General features: G+C 43.4%; 1 protein-coding gene across 1 annotated transcript in view; it reads left to right on the top strand.

Annotated features, from left to right (window-relative positions):
- Positions 1-5,372: 5,372 nt before the first annotated feature.
- LOC126995905 (dynein axonemal heavy chain 5-like) overlaps positions 5,373-18,431 on the top strand; it is a 237,639-nt gene continuing 224,580 nt past the window's right edge. The window contains exon 1 of the mRNA XM_050855800.1: positions 5,373-5,401. Coding sequence (XP_050711757.1) covers positions 5,399-5,401 — 3 coding nt within the window. The 5' untranslated portion in view covers positions 5,373-5,398. The remainder of the gene's footprint in view (positions 5,402-18,431) is intronic.

Below are 18,431 nucleotides of genomic sequence, written 5' to 3'. Positions count from 1 at the left end.
AGAGCGGGGGTAAGTGGATATATCAGCTGTGAGGAGGGAAAACTGGCGGCCGTCTGCTTCGTCTCGACTCTGCAGTGCTAATTTTGTCAGAGGTAAATATTACAGGCAAGACTGACAGATTATTACGAGATAACATTCATTTAGGTATTGCCCCGGGTCCCCTAACTTATTGTGTGGCGGGGGATTACTCTGGAACGGGATTTACATGAGCTGGCGGAGGTAAACACGCATGGCGGCGCTCAAGCAGAGGAAGAAAATAGGGAAGGAAATTAAGTGGAGGCAAAATGCACAGAGGGACAGAGCTCAGTGCTGGGTGGAGTAAATAAGTGTACGAAGGGAGAGTGCGTAGTGTAAGGTGACTTGCCGTCACCTGCCCTCACCTGTCGTCACTTGCCCTCACTTGTTTGCCTGCCTGTGCATGCTGCCTACCTGGGCATCACTGGTCAGCAACAGGAGGTCGGTCAGGCAGAGGGACAGCCAGTCAACCAGCCAGCCAGCCAACCAATCAACCAGCCAGTCAACCACCCAGTCGGTCAACCAGTCAGCCATCCAGTCGGTCAGTTAGACAGACAGTCAGTTTACCAATCAGCCAGCCAATCAACCCACCAGGCAACCAGTCAACCCACCAGGCAACCAGTCAACCAGACAGCTATACCTTCAAAAGCACTGATTTTTTCGATGTATCTTAGCTTCGCAGCATTCTCAAGTGAATGCGATCTCGCGTAACTGAACACAAATGATGCTGAAAGTCCTGCCATTTGCCCGCGGGTAGTGATCGACATGGGGATGGGGCACACGTGGCCCGTCTGCTCACTCTGCTGGGGAGGGTTTTTTTCTTTTTTTCTAGGATTTACCCCCTAAAAAGGGGGAACGGGCCTTTGTCCGTAGACGGCCCGTCGCAGAGGGGAACCCGCCGCTGGCGTGCGGCGGGTGTGGGGACCCCTCCGCCGCCGCCACAGCCACGGGTAGAAGCCGGCGAGCAGCGACGGAGGAACGGGCCCTTCGAGCATGCGCTCAGGAGCAGCCCGCTCGTGCGGGCGAGCAATGCAAGCTCGTTGCGGGACGCTTCCGCCGCCGCCACAGCCACGGGTAACAGCCGGCGAGCAGCGACGGAGGCACGGGCTCTCTGGGCAGGCGCCCAGCAGACACCCGTAGCGGTGCACGGGCGAGCAGCCGACCGGTCGACTTGACTGCCGCGGTGGGGCCCTAAGCGAGGATAACCAGGCGGGTCAACCACGCCGCCGCAGAAGGACCCCCCAGCTGCTCGCCCGAGGAGTGCTGGCGTTCCACTGTGCTGGGGAGGTGACCACCAGCGGGTTTGCAGACGACGCACAAGGTGCAGACGACGTTATTTCGTGACGTCACTGCAAAACCTCTATAGGAGAAGGGAACAGATCCCAGGAGACGGGACACAACCCCCGATTAATACCTGGTACCCATTTACTGCTGAGTGGACAGGGGCGTAGGGTATCGGAAAAGCCGCCCAATTTTTTCCACTTAGCCCGGGAATCGAACCCGGGCTCTCTCGGTTGTGAGTCGAGTGTGCTAACCACTGCACCACGAAAACCCCCGCAGAAGGCATGAAAGGCGCGCTGAAGCCCAAAACAAGAAACAACAATGCCATCCTTGGATAAAGCTTATTCATACTTTGCATCTATAAAGGATAGCTCAAGAATTACAATGTGTAAAACTCCAAAGAAGACACCATTCATAGGATTTACGGCTGCAATTATAAGTGTAAAGGCACTTTATAAGAAATACGTGTGTGAAACCAAACAGCTGCATGGACTACCTCTTGACTCATAAATTATCACAAGATCATTTAGAATTATTCTTTGTGCCATTCGAGGATCTGATGGATTTAGAAATAACCCTTCAGCCTCACAGTTTATGTCCTCTTATAAAAAAAAAACTCTTTTTGAGGCATGAAGAAAAAGGTTCCAACGGGAATGTGACCATAAAAGATATGACCAAGGTGCTTACTTATGAAACAAGTAGCAGCATGAAAAGTAGTACTGTTGAAGACAGTGCTGAAAACATAATGGTGGCTAAAAGGTATGGCTTAATCCCTATTGAAGATCATGACTATGCAAACTGTTCAAATTCCACAATACTATCTGGATATAAAGGCGGACACACACTATGCGATGCGACCTGTCCGGCGGCCGAAAAGTGGGCGGAGCTAGAGGCCTTAAGGCAGTGTGTACCAAAGACTACAGGTGTATGGGTGTAATTTGTGCGGCGCGGCCTCACGAAGCGGCCCGATGGCCTGTTTATGTTTGAAATTCCGTCCGACGCGGCCCGCGGCCTCAATGTGTATGACTTTGCGGCGTGGCCTTGAGGCGGGAATTATCTCAGAGCGACGCTGACAGCCGTGTTGTACACATTATTTGCGCTCCACGATGTCTGATGTCTGGATAAATAAAGACTTTTGGATCTGTTTTATTGATCTGTACAAGGGCCATCCATGTTTGTGGACATAAAACATAAATTGTGTTGTTGTCGCTGCGGCGGTGGAGCTCAGAGTGACGGCCGCCGCCCGGTATTCCGTGAGGCCGCCCCACAGTGTGTATGCTTCATCCGGTCGTCGTCTCCGCCCACTTTCGGCCGCCGGACAGGCCGCATCGCATAGTGTGTGTCCGCCTGTAAGGAAGCTGTTGTTGGATATATAGCTGGGCATGTTGTTAAGATGGTAAAGAGAACTCTCTCGTGCACAGGTTGTTTGTCTGCATTAACAACTGAAGTAGAAGAATCTGATGTATCGCTCAGCTTAATATTGACGAAGGACAAGGGTGGACTAGTAAAACCATCTAAAAGTGTTGTGAAAATTTGCTTATGCACTGAAAACATTTTTCAGAAAATGTTGAACACCTACAGCGAAGATTTACCTCGCATTCAAAGATTCCCTTTAGTGGTGGCATATTCTGTTTTAAAAGGGATTGGGAGATCTGTTTTTACATCTTTTGACTATCATATGTTTGATTTTGAGCCTGATAACAATCACTCTTTTTCACCGGTAAAGTCTATAGTTTTTGCATACTGCAAAATTTGCATGCACAATCTCGTGAAAGACGTGAATTGTAAAATTAGAGGTCACTATGTAAGAAAAACCCTTTATAAACTAATTTTGTTAAAAAATCAATGAGATATATTTATTTGTTTATTTAATTATTATTATTATTATTATTATTATTATTATTATTATTATTATTATTATTATTATTATTATTATTATTATTATTATTATTGTTATCCCGGACGTATTACTTGGGTTCCGTGTCGTCGTCAGGAGACTCCGTGGGAGGGAGATATGTAAACACCTTGCACAGCTTCTGTAGGTTAATATTCTTCCTTAGTAGTACAATTCACTCTGACTCGATCTTCACTGACCACTAGCTCTCTCTCTCTCACTCTCTCTCTCTCTCTCTCTCTCTCTCTCTCTATATATATATATATATATATATATATATATATATATATATATATATATATATATATATATATATATATATATATATATATATATATATATATATATATATATATATATATATATATATATATATATATATATATATATATATATATATATATATATGTATATATATAGATGAACAGTACAGTCTAGAATGTTACAGTATATTTTAGATCATACAAGAACATGTAGCAAAAATATATGCGAGTTGGCAACACTTCGCGCCTGGCGTCTGGCCGCGCCCCGGCTCGCCTTGCTCCCCGCCCCCCTGCTCGATCGCTCCTCCCGGAGCCTTCTAGAGGCCCATGGACGCCGGGGGAAGCTTCCAGGACAACATTATTATATTATTATTATTATTATTATTATTATTATTATTATTATTATTATTATTATTATTATTATTATTATTATTATTATTATTATTATTATTATTATTATTATTATTGTTATTATTATTATTATTGTTATGTTTTGATCACACACACACACACACACACACACACACACACACACACACACACACACACACACACACACACAATCCACACGATAATTCTCTCTCTCTCTCTCTCTCCTCTGTATGTGTGTCATGAATCAACAATTATAGTATGTAGTACTAGTACTTAGCATTACTTTCATCCAATAAATCCATAAAATAATAACACCTCTTCCTCTCTGCCCACCAGCGCCTCGGCGATCCTCTGTCAGATAGACTTGCTATTTTCTTGTCCATTTTTTTTACCCTTGATTATTGTTACATTGGTACATGTCATATACCATCTGAATCGAAAAAATGTGCTGAGCTTGAAACTGTAAACGAAAATCTAATGCAATAAAAAGTACATGAATGACAAGGAGTTGAAACAAAAGGTGAACAAAAGTGTTTATACACTACCACATTTTTTTCTCATTATCTTATTGTTGGTATACCTAGGTGCAAGAAACTTGTGATCATGACATGCAGCAATGTCTCATCAACACGATGATCGGCTCAATTTCCAAAATATCATAATGGTGGGTAGCTAATAGTGGTTATGTGTGAACATGTGGAATCATGGAAAGGCCGCCAATCTGTCACTCTATGGCGACCAACAGGCAGGATCGAGCAGTTGCTTCACCTCTCACCGTGGCGAGAGATAGGAGTTGAACCCTCTAGTTACTAGTATATAACTCTGTGAGTGGCCCTCAGCGGGCCGCTCACAGAGTTATATACATAGAGGGTTCCCAGAGCCTGGATTTAGAAGCAACAAGCGGCTAACTTAATTAGGGTGACGCCGTGACGGATGGCGAGACAGAGATAAATTTAACATCACATAGTTATGTCTGCTACTGCTATTATCAAGTTAATTAATTACCAGAGACTCGGCGAACCTCTGTCAGATAGACTTGTTATTAATTTTTTCTTTTCCATTTTTTACCCCCTGATTATTGTTACATTGGCACATGTCATAGCCTACCATCTGAATCGGAAAAATGTGCTGAATTTGAAACTGTAAACGAAAATCTAATGCAATAAAGTGGAGTGAGTAGTGAGTCGCCGCGCTGATCGGATGCGTTGCGCCTTGCTCGCGAAAGTGCTGCGTCGACATGGCTGCATGGCCGAGCCAAGAGCTTGGGGGATTTCACTGATCTCTATTATAGTTATAATAGAGATCAGTGGTACTGCCTGGGGTTGGGATGGCATGGTCCTCCCTTCTCCTTTGTTGTTTCCCTGCAACAATAAACTTTCAATCAATCAGTAACAGAACCCAGCTAGAAAATAAGAACAAATAATTGAATATATATACAAGGTTCAGGAAGATTTCAGTACAAGTTTTAGGCATTATTTAAGACATGTGGATCATCTTGGTGTGTGTGTGGCGGCGGTGGAGGAGCCCCGTTGTTTACCTTAGCGACGGTTGCCACGTGGGGCGGGGCGGCGCCATGGTGAGTGTGACCCCTGACCCCTCATGACCCTCACCCATCACTCACCCATCACCTCACACCCGTCACCCTCGTAGTGTTGTGTTAGGCAGGGCAGGCATGACACCCTCCCTCACCCGTCACTCACCCATCACCTCACACCCGTCACCCATCACCCATCTTATCTATACACCCCTCGTAGTGTTGTGTTAGGCAGGGGAGACATGACACCCTCCCTCACCCTCACCCTTCCCTCCCTCACCCATCACCCACCCATCACCTCACACCCGTCACCCATCACCCATCTTATCTATACAGCCCTCTTAGTGTTGTGTTAGGCAGGGGAGACATGACACCCTCCCTCACCCTCACGCCGCGGCCCTCACCCATCACTCACCCATCACCTCACACCCGTCACCCATCACCCATCTTATCTATACACCCCTCTTAGTGTTGTGTTAGGCAGGGGAGACATGACACCCTCCCTCACCCTCACGCCGCGTCCCTCACCCATCACCCACCCATTACCTCACACCCGTCACCCATCATACTTATATACCCGTGGATGTGTTGTGTTAGGCAGGGGAGACATGACACCCTCCCTCACCCTTACCCTCGCGCCACGGCCCTCACCCGTCACTCACCCGTCACCTCACACCCGTCACCCATATCTTACTTATATACCCGTGGATGTGTTGTGTTAGGCAGGGGAGACATATGACACCCTCCCTCACCCTCACCCTTCCCTCCCTCACCATCTCCTTATCATTAATTCACGAACTCTTTGATTTAGCGACGCCCTGACAGTCCCAGCCCTTCAAGTCATGTGCAGGGATAATCTTAATGGCGTATAGTTTCATCTGAATGCCCGGATTAGAATGATACTGCTTCGGATAACTGGAAAACTTGAAAATTATTGACTTGTCTACGTTTTGAATGCTCTCGACCTGATGTTTTTTGATGAGTCAAGAATGGCATTGTTTTCCTAGCAGTTTTTCAAATTATTTAAGTAAGGTATTGAAGCCACAAGCCATAAATTATAGTCAGGAAGGTAATTTAAGGATGCTATTTTCAAACCAATTGAGAATACCCTGACATTTTGGTGGAGAATGCAAATATGCGCTTAACAGTTATTTTTAGTTATTCTAGTAAGATAATATTGCTACAAGTAATGAAATAAAGTCGAAAAGGTTGTCTATCATTACGAAACCTGATTATAACCTGACAGTGTGATAGAGAATGCCAATACACGCTTTACTGATATTTTAAGTCATCCAAGTAAGGTATTGAAGCCACAAGTAACGTATATAAGACAGAAGGGTTCGGGTTGTCGTTATAGGAACATCAATAACTAAGAAAAAACAAAATAAAAACAATAAGAAAAGAGGCTGGAGCAAGGAGGGGGGCGGAGGAGGGGGAGCGGCGTCTCCCCTCTTCATCCCTTTCTTCCTGCCGGACAAACAAAGGAGACAAAGAAACGTGTATATACGGACTTTATGACGTATTCTCTCGTGTTCCTCCTCTGTTATCATCTTCATTAATTCACACAGCAAGTCAAGACACATTGCGAACTATTTATTACGAGAGACGTGACAAGTAGATGAAGAGACATGTATAAAAGACGGTAAAAGAGGGAATACTATAAGGTTTTCCACCGTATTCCTCGCTCACCATCTTGCTTATTAGTTCACGTAGCAAGTCGAGACACACTGCGAACTGTTTATTATAAGAAACGTGACCGGCAGATGATAGAGACGTATTACAAGACGGTGAAAAGTTATGAGTGAGTTTTTCCATAGTAATCTTCCCTGGCCATCATGCCCATTACTTCGCACAGCAAGTTAAGACACACTGCGAACTATTTATTATAAGAAACGTGACCGGCAGATGATAGAGACATGTATTAAAAGACGGTAAAAAGTTACGAGTGAGTTTTTCCATAGTAATCTTCCCTGGCCATCATGTCCATTACTTCACACAGCAAGTTAAGACACACTGCGAACTTTAGATTATTAGAGACGCGACAAGATGATAGAAGAGAGACATGTATTAAAAGACGGTGAAAAGTTATGAGTAAGTTTTTCCATAGTAATCTTCCCTGGCCATCATGTCCATTACTTCACACAGCAAGTTAAGACACACTGCGAACTTTAGATTATTAGAGACGCGACAAGATGACAGAAGAGAGACGTATTAAAAGACGGTGAAAAGTTAAGAGTGGTAATGGTAATCTTCCCTCGCTATCTTGCTCATTAGTTCACGCAGCAAATAGTAAAGAATAATTAACTTGGACAACTAGAACAATTAACAGACGTGACAGACAAATATACAACAATTTGACCAAGAGACTTATAATTCCTATTGACTTCCTGACTTATTCCTCGGTATTATTTTCCCTTTCCATCATGTTCTTTAATATCCAAACAGCATTATTCTTAGAGACTTTGGAAACTAACTTGCCTACTGTATTAGATAGAAGTGACTGGTGAAGACACGACAGATAGACATGTATATGGACTATTATAGGCTATTGTACAAACTAATCTCGTATTCCTAGTATTATTTATTCTACGTCGTCATACCCATATAATCTATGTATTATACAAAGTGCTGTAAAAAACTAGCCCAGCATAAGGAGACGTAGAATTATTGATGCAGACCACGCTTGCGAGTACTATAACATATCGTACAAACTAATGACAATATTCCTCGGTACAATTCCTCACCATGCCCATATAGCCTACGCAGTTAATAAGATGCTCTAAAAACTAGCACAATAAAACGAGACGTGAAATTTTTGATGCAGACCACGCTTGCGAGTACTATAACATATCGTACAAACTAATGACAATATTCCTCGGTACAATTCCTCATCATGCCCATATAGCCTACGCAGTTAATAAGATGCTCTAAAAACTAGCACAATAAAACGAGACGTGAAATTTTTGATGCAGACCACGCTTGCGAGTACTATAACATATCGTACAAACTAATGACAATATTCCTCGGTTCAATTCCTCATCATGTCCATATAGCCTACGCAGTTAATAAGATGCTCTAAAGTCTAAAAACTAGCACAATAAAACGAGACGTGAAATTTTTGATGCAGACCACGCTTGCGAGTACTATAACATATCGTACAAACTAATGATAATAGTACAATTCCTCATCATGCCCATATAGCCTACGCAGTTAATAAGATGCTCTAAAAACTAGCACAATAAAACGAGACGTGAAATTTTTGATGCAGACCACGCTTGCGAGTGACACATTTCCAGGTCATTCCAAGGTGATACTGCAGGCGGGTCTTTGCTTGTCTGACACGACGCCGTTACGCGGGTGTTTCTATCGATCTCACGTTGACGGGCTGTTGTTTTTATGTTTTTATTAACGTATTCGAACGGCGGGAAAACTGAAAATATCTATGGCAACAATTCGATTTAGTTGTAGCTTATTAGTGTTGATTGTGATCATTTTGTGTACTCTTTATTGGGATTTTGCGGTTAGGGATTGTTTTGTCGTATGGTGCGAATGGCGGGAAAGCGGATGTTATTTATGGTTATATTTTGCTTAAGTTGTAGTTTTTGTAGTTAATTATTAGCACTGTGATTTAACTGATCGATGTGTGTATTTATTGCGCAGAAATGGAAGTTATCATGATTATTAAACTTCGACGGGAAAACGGAATATATTTATGGTAACAATTTGATTTAGTTATGATGTTTGTAGTGTATTGGTATTGACGAATTTATATGTGTGGACTTACTGTTGAGACGTGGATGCTATGATTATTTAACTGCTTATCTTCCTTTTCAGAGATTTAATACTGCTACTAGGGCAAAATCACTTATTATTTTATTTACATTATCTCCAAATTTTATGATTAATGTGTCGCGGTATCGTGTTAATTTAATTATTTTCCCTTTTTTTGGTTTAGATTTTACGTGAATAATAATAGCCTTGCAAATTATCTTAGCAGTTATTTCGGGTTTACGAATATTAACTTACCAGTGTTTTTTTGACTGTCCAATAACGCAGGCACACAGCTAAATATTTAAGTCTGAATCTGCTTATATTTTTGAATACTGTACTTCGTCTGTTGGTAAAAGTGCGATCACCCCCACCACCTCAGCTCTGCTGGGGGAAGCAGGACAGAACCCCCGTAAGGGAGGGATAAAGAGGAAGGGAGACACTGAGATACCAGATATCATCATAATGTCAATGGAGTGATCTGAGTGCCACTTGTTTAAGCTTAACACTCACAAAGTCTAAAACAATAATGTTCATATGATATACGTAACAGCGGTGGGCAAAAGTATTCCCCCACGTCAAAGACAAAAACGTCAACCATCAACGCATGTCATATATAGTTCAGTTCATGATGCGCCATCCTTAAACCAATGCTTCCACTGAACGTGTCTTTTCTCTCATGAACAAGCTGTGGGAATAAATAACACAACTTCAAGATGCAATGCTAAAAGCATTGCTAATAGCATTTCAATACAATAAAATCAACCATACCTGTGCTGTTTTTCTAACAATGTGTAATATATACTATGCTCCTATAGCGAATGTTTAACAATAACGCAAGGGGTTTATCATATTGTCTCCTAAATGTACGAAATGTTAACTATTCACTTGTGTGTGAAGTGTTACAGCATAATTTCATCACCCAAACACGACAGTATTATAGTGCTACATACAATACAGATCAAGTCACTTCGACTAAGACTCCACCTGTGTGTTTCATGAAGCGTTACTGTGCCAGCTCAAATTCTGCTTCATTTACGAGTCCCGCTTACTTGGTTCAGGCAAGTGAAGCCACTCCTAACACACGCATTGATACCAACATGAGTAGCCTGTTATCAATGGCTTCGTCCTTGGCGTCAGTTTGTATCGTGCTGAATGTGTAACGATACTTACTTGAGTGTGTGTACACTATACTTAAATCCCTCTAATTATACCGAAGTAGACACGCATAAATAAAGAAGAAATAAAGGTTGTTAGGTGGGGTGTGCAGTTAGCTCGCCCATTATTTATTTATTTATTTATTGATTTTGGTTAGACGTATTTGGTATGAATCTACGGACCAATTCTTAAACATTTCGGTAGCCGAACACATGCACACACATACATACATACATACATACATATATACGTACACTTAACAAGGCTTTCGTAGAATTGGTGGGCATTTCCAGGGTAGTGTAATGACCCTGGTGGTGGTTTGACAAAGTGTCTACACCGTGAACGTAAAGAATTACTCATGGGGACGCGTCCAACCTCTCCTATCTTGGCCTTTAGAAATGATTGATGTGAGAAGTAGTGTAATGACTCTGGTGGTGGTTTGACAAAGTGTCTACACCGTGAACGTAAAGAAACACTCATGTGGACGCATCTAATGACCCTGGTGGTGGTTTGACAAAGTATCTACACCGTGAACGTAAAGAAACACTCATGGGGACGCGTCTAATGACCCTGGTGGTGGTTTGACAAAGTGTCTACACCGTGAACGTAAAGAAACACTCATGGGGACGCGTCTAATGACCCTGGCGGTGGTTTGACAAAGTGTCTACACCGTGAACGTAAAGAAACACTCATGGGGACGCGTCTAATGACCCTGGTGGTTTGACAAAGTGTCTACTCCGTGAACGTAAAGAAACACTCATGGGGACGCGTCTAATGACCCTGGTGGTGGTTTGACAAAGTGTCTACACCGTGAACGTAAAGAAACACTCATGGGGACGCATCTAATGACCCTGGTGGTGGTTTGACAAAGTGTCTACACCGTGAACGTAAAGAAACACTCATGGGGACGCGTCTAATGACCCTGGTGGTGGTTTGACAAAGTGTCTACACCGTGAACGTAAAGAAACACTCGTGGGGACGCGTCTAATGACCCTGGTGGTGGTTTGACAAAGTGTCTACACCGTGAACGTAAAGAAACACTCATGGGGACGCGTCTAATGACCCTGGTGGTGGTTTGACAAAGTGTCTACACCGTGAACGTAAAGAAACACTCATGGGGACGCATCTAATGACCCTGGTGGTGGTTTGACAAAGTGTCTACACCGTGAACGTAAAGAAACACTCATGGGGACGCGTCTAATGACCCTGGTGGTGGTTTGACAAAGTGTCTACACCGTGAACGTAAAGAAACACTCGTGGGGACGCGTCTAATGACCCTGGTGGTGGTTTGACAAAGTGTCTACACCGTGAACGTAAAGAAACACTCATGGGGACGCGTCTAATGACCCTGGTGGTGGTTTGACAAAGTGTCTACACCGTGAACGTAAAGAAACACTCATGGGGACGCGTCTAATGACCCTGGTGGTGGTTTGACAAAGTGTCTACACCGTGAACGTAAAGAAACACTCGTGGGGACGCGTCTAATGACCCTGGTGGTGGTTTGACAAAATGTCTACACCGTGAACGTAAAGAAACACTCATGGGGACGCGTCTAATGACCCTGGCGGTGGTTTGACAAAGTGTCTACACCGTGAACGTAAAGAAACACTCATGGGGACGCGTCTAATGACCCTGGCGGTGGTTTGACAAAGTGTCTACACCGTGAACGTAAAGAAACACTCGTGGGGACGCGTCTAACCTCTCTTATCTTGGCCTTTGGAAATTATTGATGTAAGAAAAGGAAGCGTTTGAAAATGTCGACCTACGTGTCTGAAATGGAGCCAAAATTTGAACCTCCAGAAACGCACGCTGAAAGGATAGAAAGAAACAAAGTGTGCAAAGGAATTATAGTAGGCAAGAGAGGAAGGAATGAAGGAAATTATGGAGTGAGGAAACTATATTAGGCTAGAGACGAAGGAATGAAGAAGGAAAACTATATTAGGCTAGGGACGAAGGAATGAAGAAGGAAAACTATATTAGGCTAGAGACGAAGGAATGAAGAAGGAAAAACTATATTAGGCTAAAGACGAAGGAATGAAGAAGGAAAAACAATATTAGGCTAGGGACGAAGGAATGAAGAAGGAAAAACTATATTAGGCTAGGGACGAAGGAATGAAGAAGGAAAACTATATTAGGCTAGAGACGAAGGAATGAAGAAGGAAAACTATATTAGGCTAGAGACGAAGGAATGAAGAAGGAAAACTATATTAGGCTAGGGACGAAGGAATGAAGAAGGAAAACTATATTAGGCTAGAGACGAAGGAATGAAGAAGGAAAACTATATTAGGCTAGGGACGAAGGAATGAAGAAGGAAAACTATATTAGGCTAGGGACGAAGGAATGAAGAAGGAAAACTATATTAGGCTAGGGACGAAGGAATGAAGAAGGAAAACTATATTAGGCTAGAGACGAAGGAATGAAGAAGGAAAACTATATTAGGCTAGGGACGAAGGAATGAAGAAGGAAAACTATATTACGAAGGAATGAAGAAGGAAAACTATATTAGGCTAGGGACGAAGGAATGAAGAAGGAAAACTATATTAGGCTAGAGACGAAGGAATGAAGAAGGAAAACTATATTACGAAGGAATGAAGAAGGAAAACTATATTAGGCTAGGGACGAAGGAATGAAGAAGGAAAACTATATTACGAAGGAATGAAGAAGGAAAACTATATTAGGCTAGAGACGAAGGGATGAATAAGGAAAACTATATTAGGCTAGAGACGAAGGAATGAAGAAGGAAAACTATATTAGGCTAGGGACGAAGGAATGAATAAGGAAAACTATATTAGGCTAGAGACGAAGGAATGAAGAAGGAAAACTATATTAGGCTAGGGACGAAGGAATGAAGAAGGAAAACTATATTACGAAGGAATGAAGAAGGAAAACTATATTAGGCTAGGGACGAAGGAATGAAGAAGGAAAACTATATTACGAAGGAATGAAGAAGGAAAACTATATTAGGCTAGGGACGAAGGAATGAAGAAGGAAAACTATATTAGGCTAGGGACGAAGGAATGAAGAAGAAAAAACGAAACCTTAACCATATATTCTCAGCTTCATTTTTTGCGTTCAAGCTAAAAGATAGAGATAAAGAAACGGGAGATAGAAACAAACAAAAGAAGCAAATTAAGGAGTAAGGAAACTATAGAAGAGACGAATGAATGAATGGTGAATGAATGGATAAAGGAAGAAAGGGAGGAAGGAAGGAAGAAAAGATGAATGAGTGAATGAATGAATGAATGAATAAAGGAAGAAAGGGAGGAAGGAAGGAAGATGAATGAATGAGTGAATGAATGAATGAATGAATAAAGGAAGAAAGGGAGGAAGGAAGGAAGATGAATGAATGAGTGAATGAATGAATGAATAAAGGAAGAAAGGGAGGAAGGAAGGAAGATGAATGAATGAGTGAATGAATGAATGAATGAATAAAGGAAGAAAGGGAGGAAGGAAGGAAGATGAATGAATGAGTGAATGAATGAATGAATGAATGAATGAATGAATGAATAAAGGAAGAAAGGGAGGAAGGAAGGAAGGAAGATGAGTGAATGAATGAATGAATGAATAAAGGAAGAAAGGGAGGAAGGAAGGAAGGAAGATGAATGAGTGAATGAATGAATGAATGAATAAAGGAAAAAAGGGAGGAAGGAAGATGAATGAGTGAATGAATGAATGAATGAATGAATGAATAAAGGAAGGAAGATGAATGAGTGAATGAATGAATGAATGGTGAATGAATGAATGAACTAAAAGCATAACCAAATCCTCAACTCTACATTCACTCTTACATTCCAACCCTCTAAGTCACTCTTGCCTCACCTGACCCTGCCATGTTCTATCTCAACCAGTGTGTGTATTTTCATCACCTACACACACACACACATTCCTGGGCTGCCTGTGCGTCGTGTGCGTGTTTGCTGGCGTGTGTGTGTGTGTGTGTGTGCGGGGTCATACTCAAACAAGCAGGTATAAATGGAGAACATTAAGCCATAACTCACACAAGATCAAAGTACGAAGCTAAACAAAGAACGAAATCAGCAACGTATACACAAGGCCGCTCATTGCCCCGGTGCTTAAATCCGTATCATTGTCCTTGTAGACGAAAACGGGGCCACTTTTCTGAACTACATCCGTCGTGCGTTTCAGTTTTTACTTTACAACGTACTTTCGTTCGTCCTCAACCCGTGTTTTGCCTTCATTAGCTGGAAAGATGGAGGCAACAAAACAGGGATAAGGAAGAAAGAAAGATATACCTGTTTTCTTCTTCTACAGTGTACTTTCCTTCGTCCTTAACCTGTGTTTTGCCTTCATTAGCTGGAAAGATGGAGGCAACAAAACAGGGATAAGGAAGAAAGGATGATATACTTGTTCTCTTCTTCTACAGTGTACTCCCATTTCTCCTCAACCTGTGTTTTGTTTCCATTCACGGGATATCACATAGAGGAAACAAAACAAATATGTGGACTATGATAAATGCGTTGTAGGGATAAGCAAGACGGAAAGATATGTGTAGGGGCTGTTTTTTCTTATGCAGTGTAGTTGCCTTCCGCATTTGGGTGTCTCAGCAGGCGCTGCAAAGGTAGGCCCAAAGGAGAGAGGATAGATGGAGTGACCTGATATCCCTTCCTCAACGCTTTCCCAGGTGACATCCTCCCTGCCTCACTCCTCGGGCATTTGGGCGTCTCAGGAGCCATGGTAAAGATAACAGAAATAAAAATACAGGATAACTGAAAGGGGTAGAAGGTCGAGAGAGTGAATCAACATCCTTCTTTCTACGATGGGACGAGGAAATTAGAAGAGGGGAAGGAAGGAAGGAAGCAAAGGGGAACGAGGAGGAGGAAAGGGAGATAATGACAAGAGGATTGAAGAAGGAAGGAAGGAAGGAAGGAAGGAAGGAAGGAAGGAACCAAAGGGGAACGAGGAGGAGGAAGGAGATAATGACAAGAGGATTGAAGAAGGAAGGAAGGAAGGAAGGAAGGAAGCAAAGGGGAACGAGGAGGAGGAAAGGGAGATAATGACAAGAGGATTGAAGAAGGAAGGAAGGAAGGAAGGAAGCAAAGGGGAACGAGGAGGAGGAAAGGGAGATAATGACAAGAGGATTGAAGAAGGAAGGAAGGAAGGAAGGAAGGAAGGAAGGAAGGAACCAAAGGGGAACGAGGAGGAGGAAAGGGAGATAATGACAAGAGGATTGAAGAAGGAAGGAAGGAAGGAAGGAAGGAAGGAAGCAAAGGGGAACGAGGAGGAGGAAAGGGAGATAATGACAAGAGGATTGAAGAAGGAAGGAAGGAAGGAAGGAAGCAAAGGGGAACGAGGAGGAGGAAAGGAGATAATGATTAGAGTATGGAAGAAGGAAGGAAGGAAGGAAGGAAGGAAGGAAGGAAGCAAAGGGGAACGAGGAGGAGGAAAGGGAGATAATGACAAGAGGATGGAAGAAGGAAGGAAGGAAGGAAGGAAGGAAGGAAGGAAGCAAAGGGGAACGAGGAGGAGGAAAGGGAGATAATGACAAGAGGATTGAAGAAGGAAGGAAGGAAGGAAGGAAGGAAGGAAGCATAGGGGACCGAGGTGGAGGATAGGGAGATAATGACAAGAGGATTGAAGAAGGAAGGAAGGAAGGAAGGAAGGAAGGAAGGAAGCAAAGGGGAACGAGGAGGAGGAAAGGGAGATAATGACAAGAGGATGGAAGAAGGAAGGAAGGAAGGAAGGAAGCAAAGGGGAACGAGGAGGAGGAAAGGGAGATAATGACAAGAGGATTGAAGAAGGAAGGAAGGAAGGAAGCAAAGGGGAACGAGGAGGAGGAAAGGGAGATAATGACAAGAGGATGGAAGAAGGAAGGAAGGAAGGAAGGAAGGAAGGAAGGAAGCACACCCGAACGAGCAGGAGGAAAGGGAGATAATGACAAGAGGATGGAAGAAGGAAGGAAGGAAGGAAGGAAGGAAGGAAGCAAAGGGTAAGGAGGTGGAGGTAAGGGAGATATTGACAAGAGGATGGAAGAAGGAAGGAAGGAAGGAAGGAAGGAAGGAAGCAAAGGGGAACGAGGAGGAGGAAAGGGAGATAATGACAAGAGGATGGAAGAAGGAAGGAAGGAAGGAAGGAAGGAAGCAAAGGGGAACGAGGAGGAGGAAAGGGAGATAATGACAAGAGGATGGAAGAAGGAAGGAAGGAAGGAAGGAAGGAAGGAAGGAAGCAAAGGGGAACGAGGAGGAGGAAAGGGAGATAATGACAAGAGGATTGAAGAAGGAAGGAAGAAGGAAGGAAGGAAGGAAGCAAAGGGAACGAGGAGGAGGAAAGGAGATAATGACAATAGGATTGAAGAAGGAAGGAAGGAAGGAAGGAAGGAAGGAAGGAAGGAAGCAAAGGGGAACGAGGAGGAGGAAAGGGAGATAATGATAAGAGGATTGAAGAAGGAAGGAAGGAAGGAAGGAAGGAAGCAAAGGGGAACGAGGAGGAGGAATGACTTGAAAGGGAGATAATGACAAGAGGATTGAAGAAGGAAGGAAGGAAGGAAGGAAGGAAGGAAGCAAAGGGGAATGAGGAGGAGGAAAGGGAGATAATGACAAGAGGATGGAAGAAGGAAGGAAGGAAGGAAGGAAGCAAAGGGGAACGAGGAGGAGGAAAGGAAGATAATGACAAGAGGATGGAAGAAGGAAGGAAGGAAGGAAGGAAGAAGGAAAGTGTACGTCTTCCCTTGCGACATCTTCCCTTCCTCACACCATTCGCATTTAGGGTCTCAGAAGGTAAAGATAGCAAAGATAAAGACAGCAATCACCGCCGCCATTTGGGGTCTCGGGAGGTAAAGATAGGAAAGATATAGACAGCAACCACCGCCGCCATTTAGGGTCTCAGGAGGTAAAGATAGCAAAGATATAGACAGCAACCACCGCCGCCATTTAGGGTCTCAGGAGGTAAAGATAGCAAAGATAAAGACAGCAACCACCGCCGCCATTTGGGGTCTCAGGAGGTAAAGATAGCAAAGATAAAGACAGCAACCACCGCCGCCATTTGGGGTCTCAGGAGGTAAAGATAGCAAAGATAAAGACAGCAACCACCGCCGCCATTTGCAGGAGCATTAACAGAGGTGTCCGCGGCATTAGCGAGAGAAACACGCCAAATAAATCACAGTAATAAGAAGGAGAACACACGACTACCACGAAGAAAAAGGAAGGTTTGCACGCTACCTCCTCTTCGCTTCCTCCTCCCTTCCCTTCCCTCCGCACCGGCCCTCCTTCCTCTCTGCGTCTCTTCTCCTCCTCCCTCTCTTCCTCTTCCTCTTTCTCCCTACCTATAGTGCGAGTCTGGGAGGGGGTTAGGAAGGGAAGAGAAGGAAGGGAGAGGAATAATGGGTCGAGAAATGGAAGCAGCAGTAAAACGTTTAGATGCAGAACAGGGAAGTAATGTCTATAAGGGATGAAAGAGAGGGAGAGAGGGTGAAGGAAAGCAGCCATAAGAAGATATATAGAAGGAACAAGGGAATACGGAGAGAGGGAAGAAAAGAAGGAAGCAGTAAAACGTTTAGATGCAGAACAGGGAAGTAATGTCTATAAGGGATGAAAGAGAGGGAGAGAGGGTGAAGGAAAGTAGCCATAAGAAGATATATAGAAGGAACAAGGGAATACGGAGAGAGGGAAGAAGAGAAGAGTCAGAAATGAAGGAAGCAGTAAAACGATTAGAAGCAGAACCGAAAAATAATGACCAGAAGGGATGAAGGGGGAGGAGGAGGAGGAGGAGGAAGAAATGTAACAGTAAGAGGAAACAGGAGAAATAATGGAGTACGGAGGGAGAGAAGGGAGAGGGAAAGAAAAACGGAGCAGTAAAATGATTAGAAGGCGAATAAGGAAATATTGACTGGAAATGGAGAGAGAGAGAGAGAGAGAGAGAGAGAGAGAGAGAGAGAGAGAGAGAGAGAGAGAGAGAGAGAGAGAGAGAGAGAGAGAGAGAGAGAGAGAGAGAGAGAGAGAGAGAGAGAGAGAGAGAGAGAGAGAGAGAGAGGAAGTAACGAAGAGGAAATATAGGAAGAGTAAGGGAGTAGGGAAAGCAGGAGCAAAAAGAAAGGGCACAAAGGGAGAGTAAGGCAGCAAGGTGTTGAATCCCTTTGTTGGTTGGTGATGAAGGAAAGGGAGAAGATAAAGAAAAATACCACTAAGAATAA

The sequence above is a fragment of the Eriocheir sinensis genome, chromosome 9, assembly GCF_024679095.1.
Source record: "Eriocheir sinensis breed Jianghai 21 chromosome 9, ASM2467909v1, whole genome shotgun sequence".
In the NCBI taxonomy this organism is placed as follows: Eukaryota; Metazoa; Arthropoda; class Malacostraca; order Decapoda; family Varunidae; genus Eriocheir; species Eriocheir sinensis.
The sequence above is the reverse complement of the archived record's forward strand: the minus strand, read 5'-3'. Positions and strand labels throughout refer to the sequence as shown.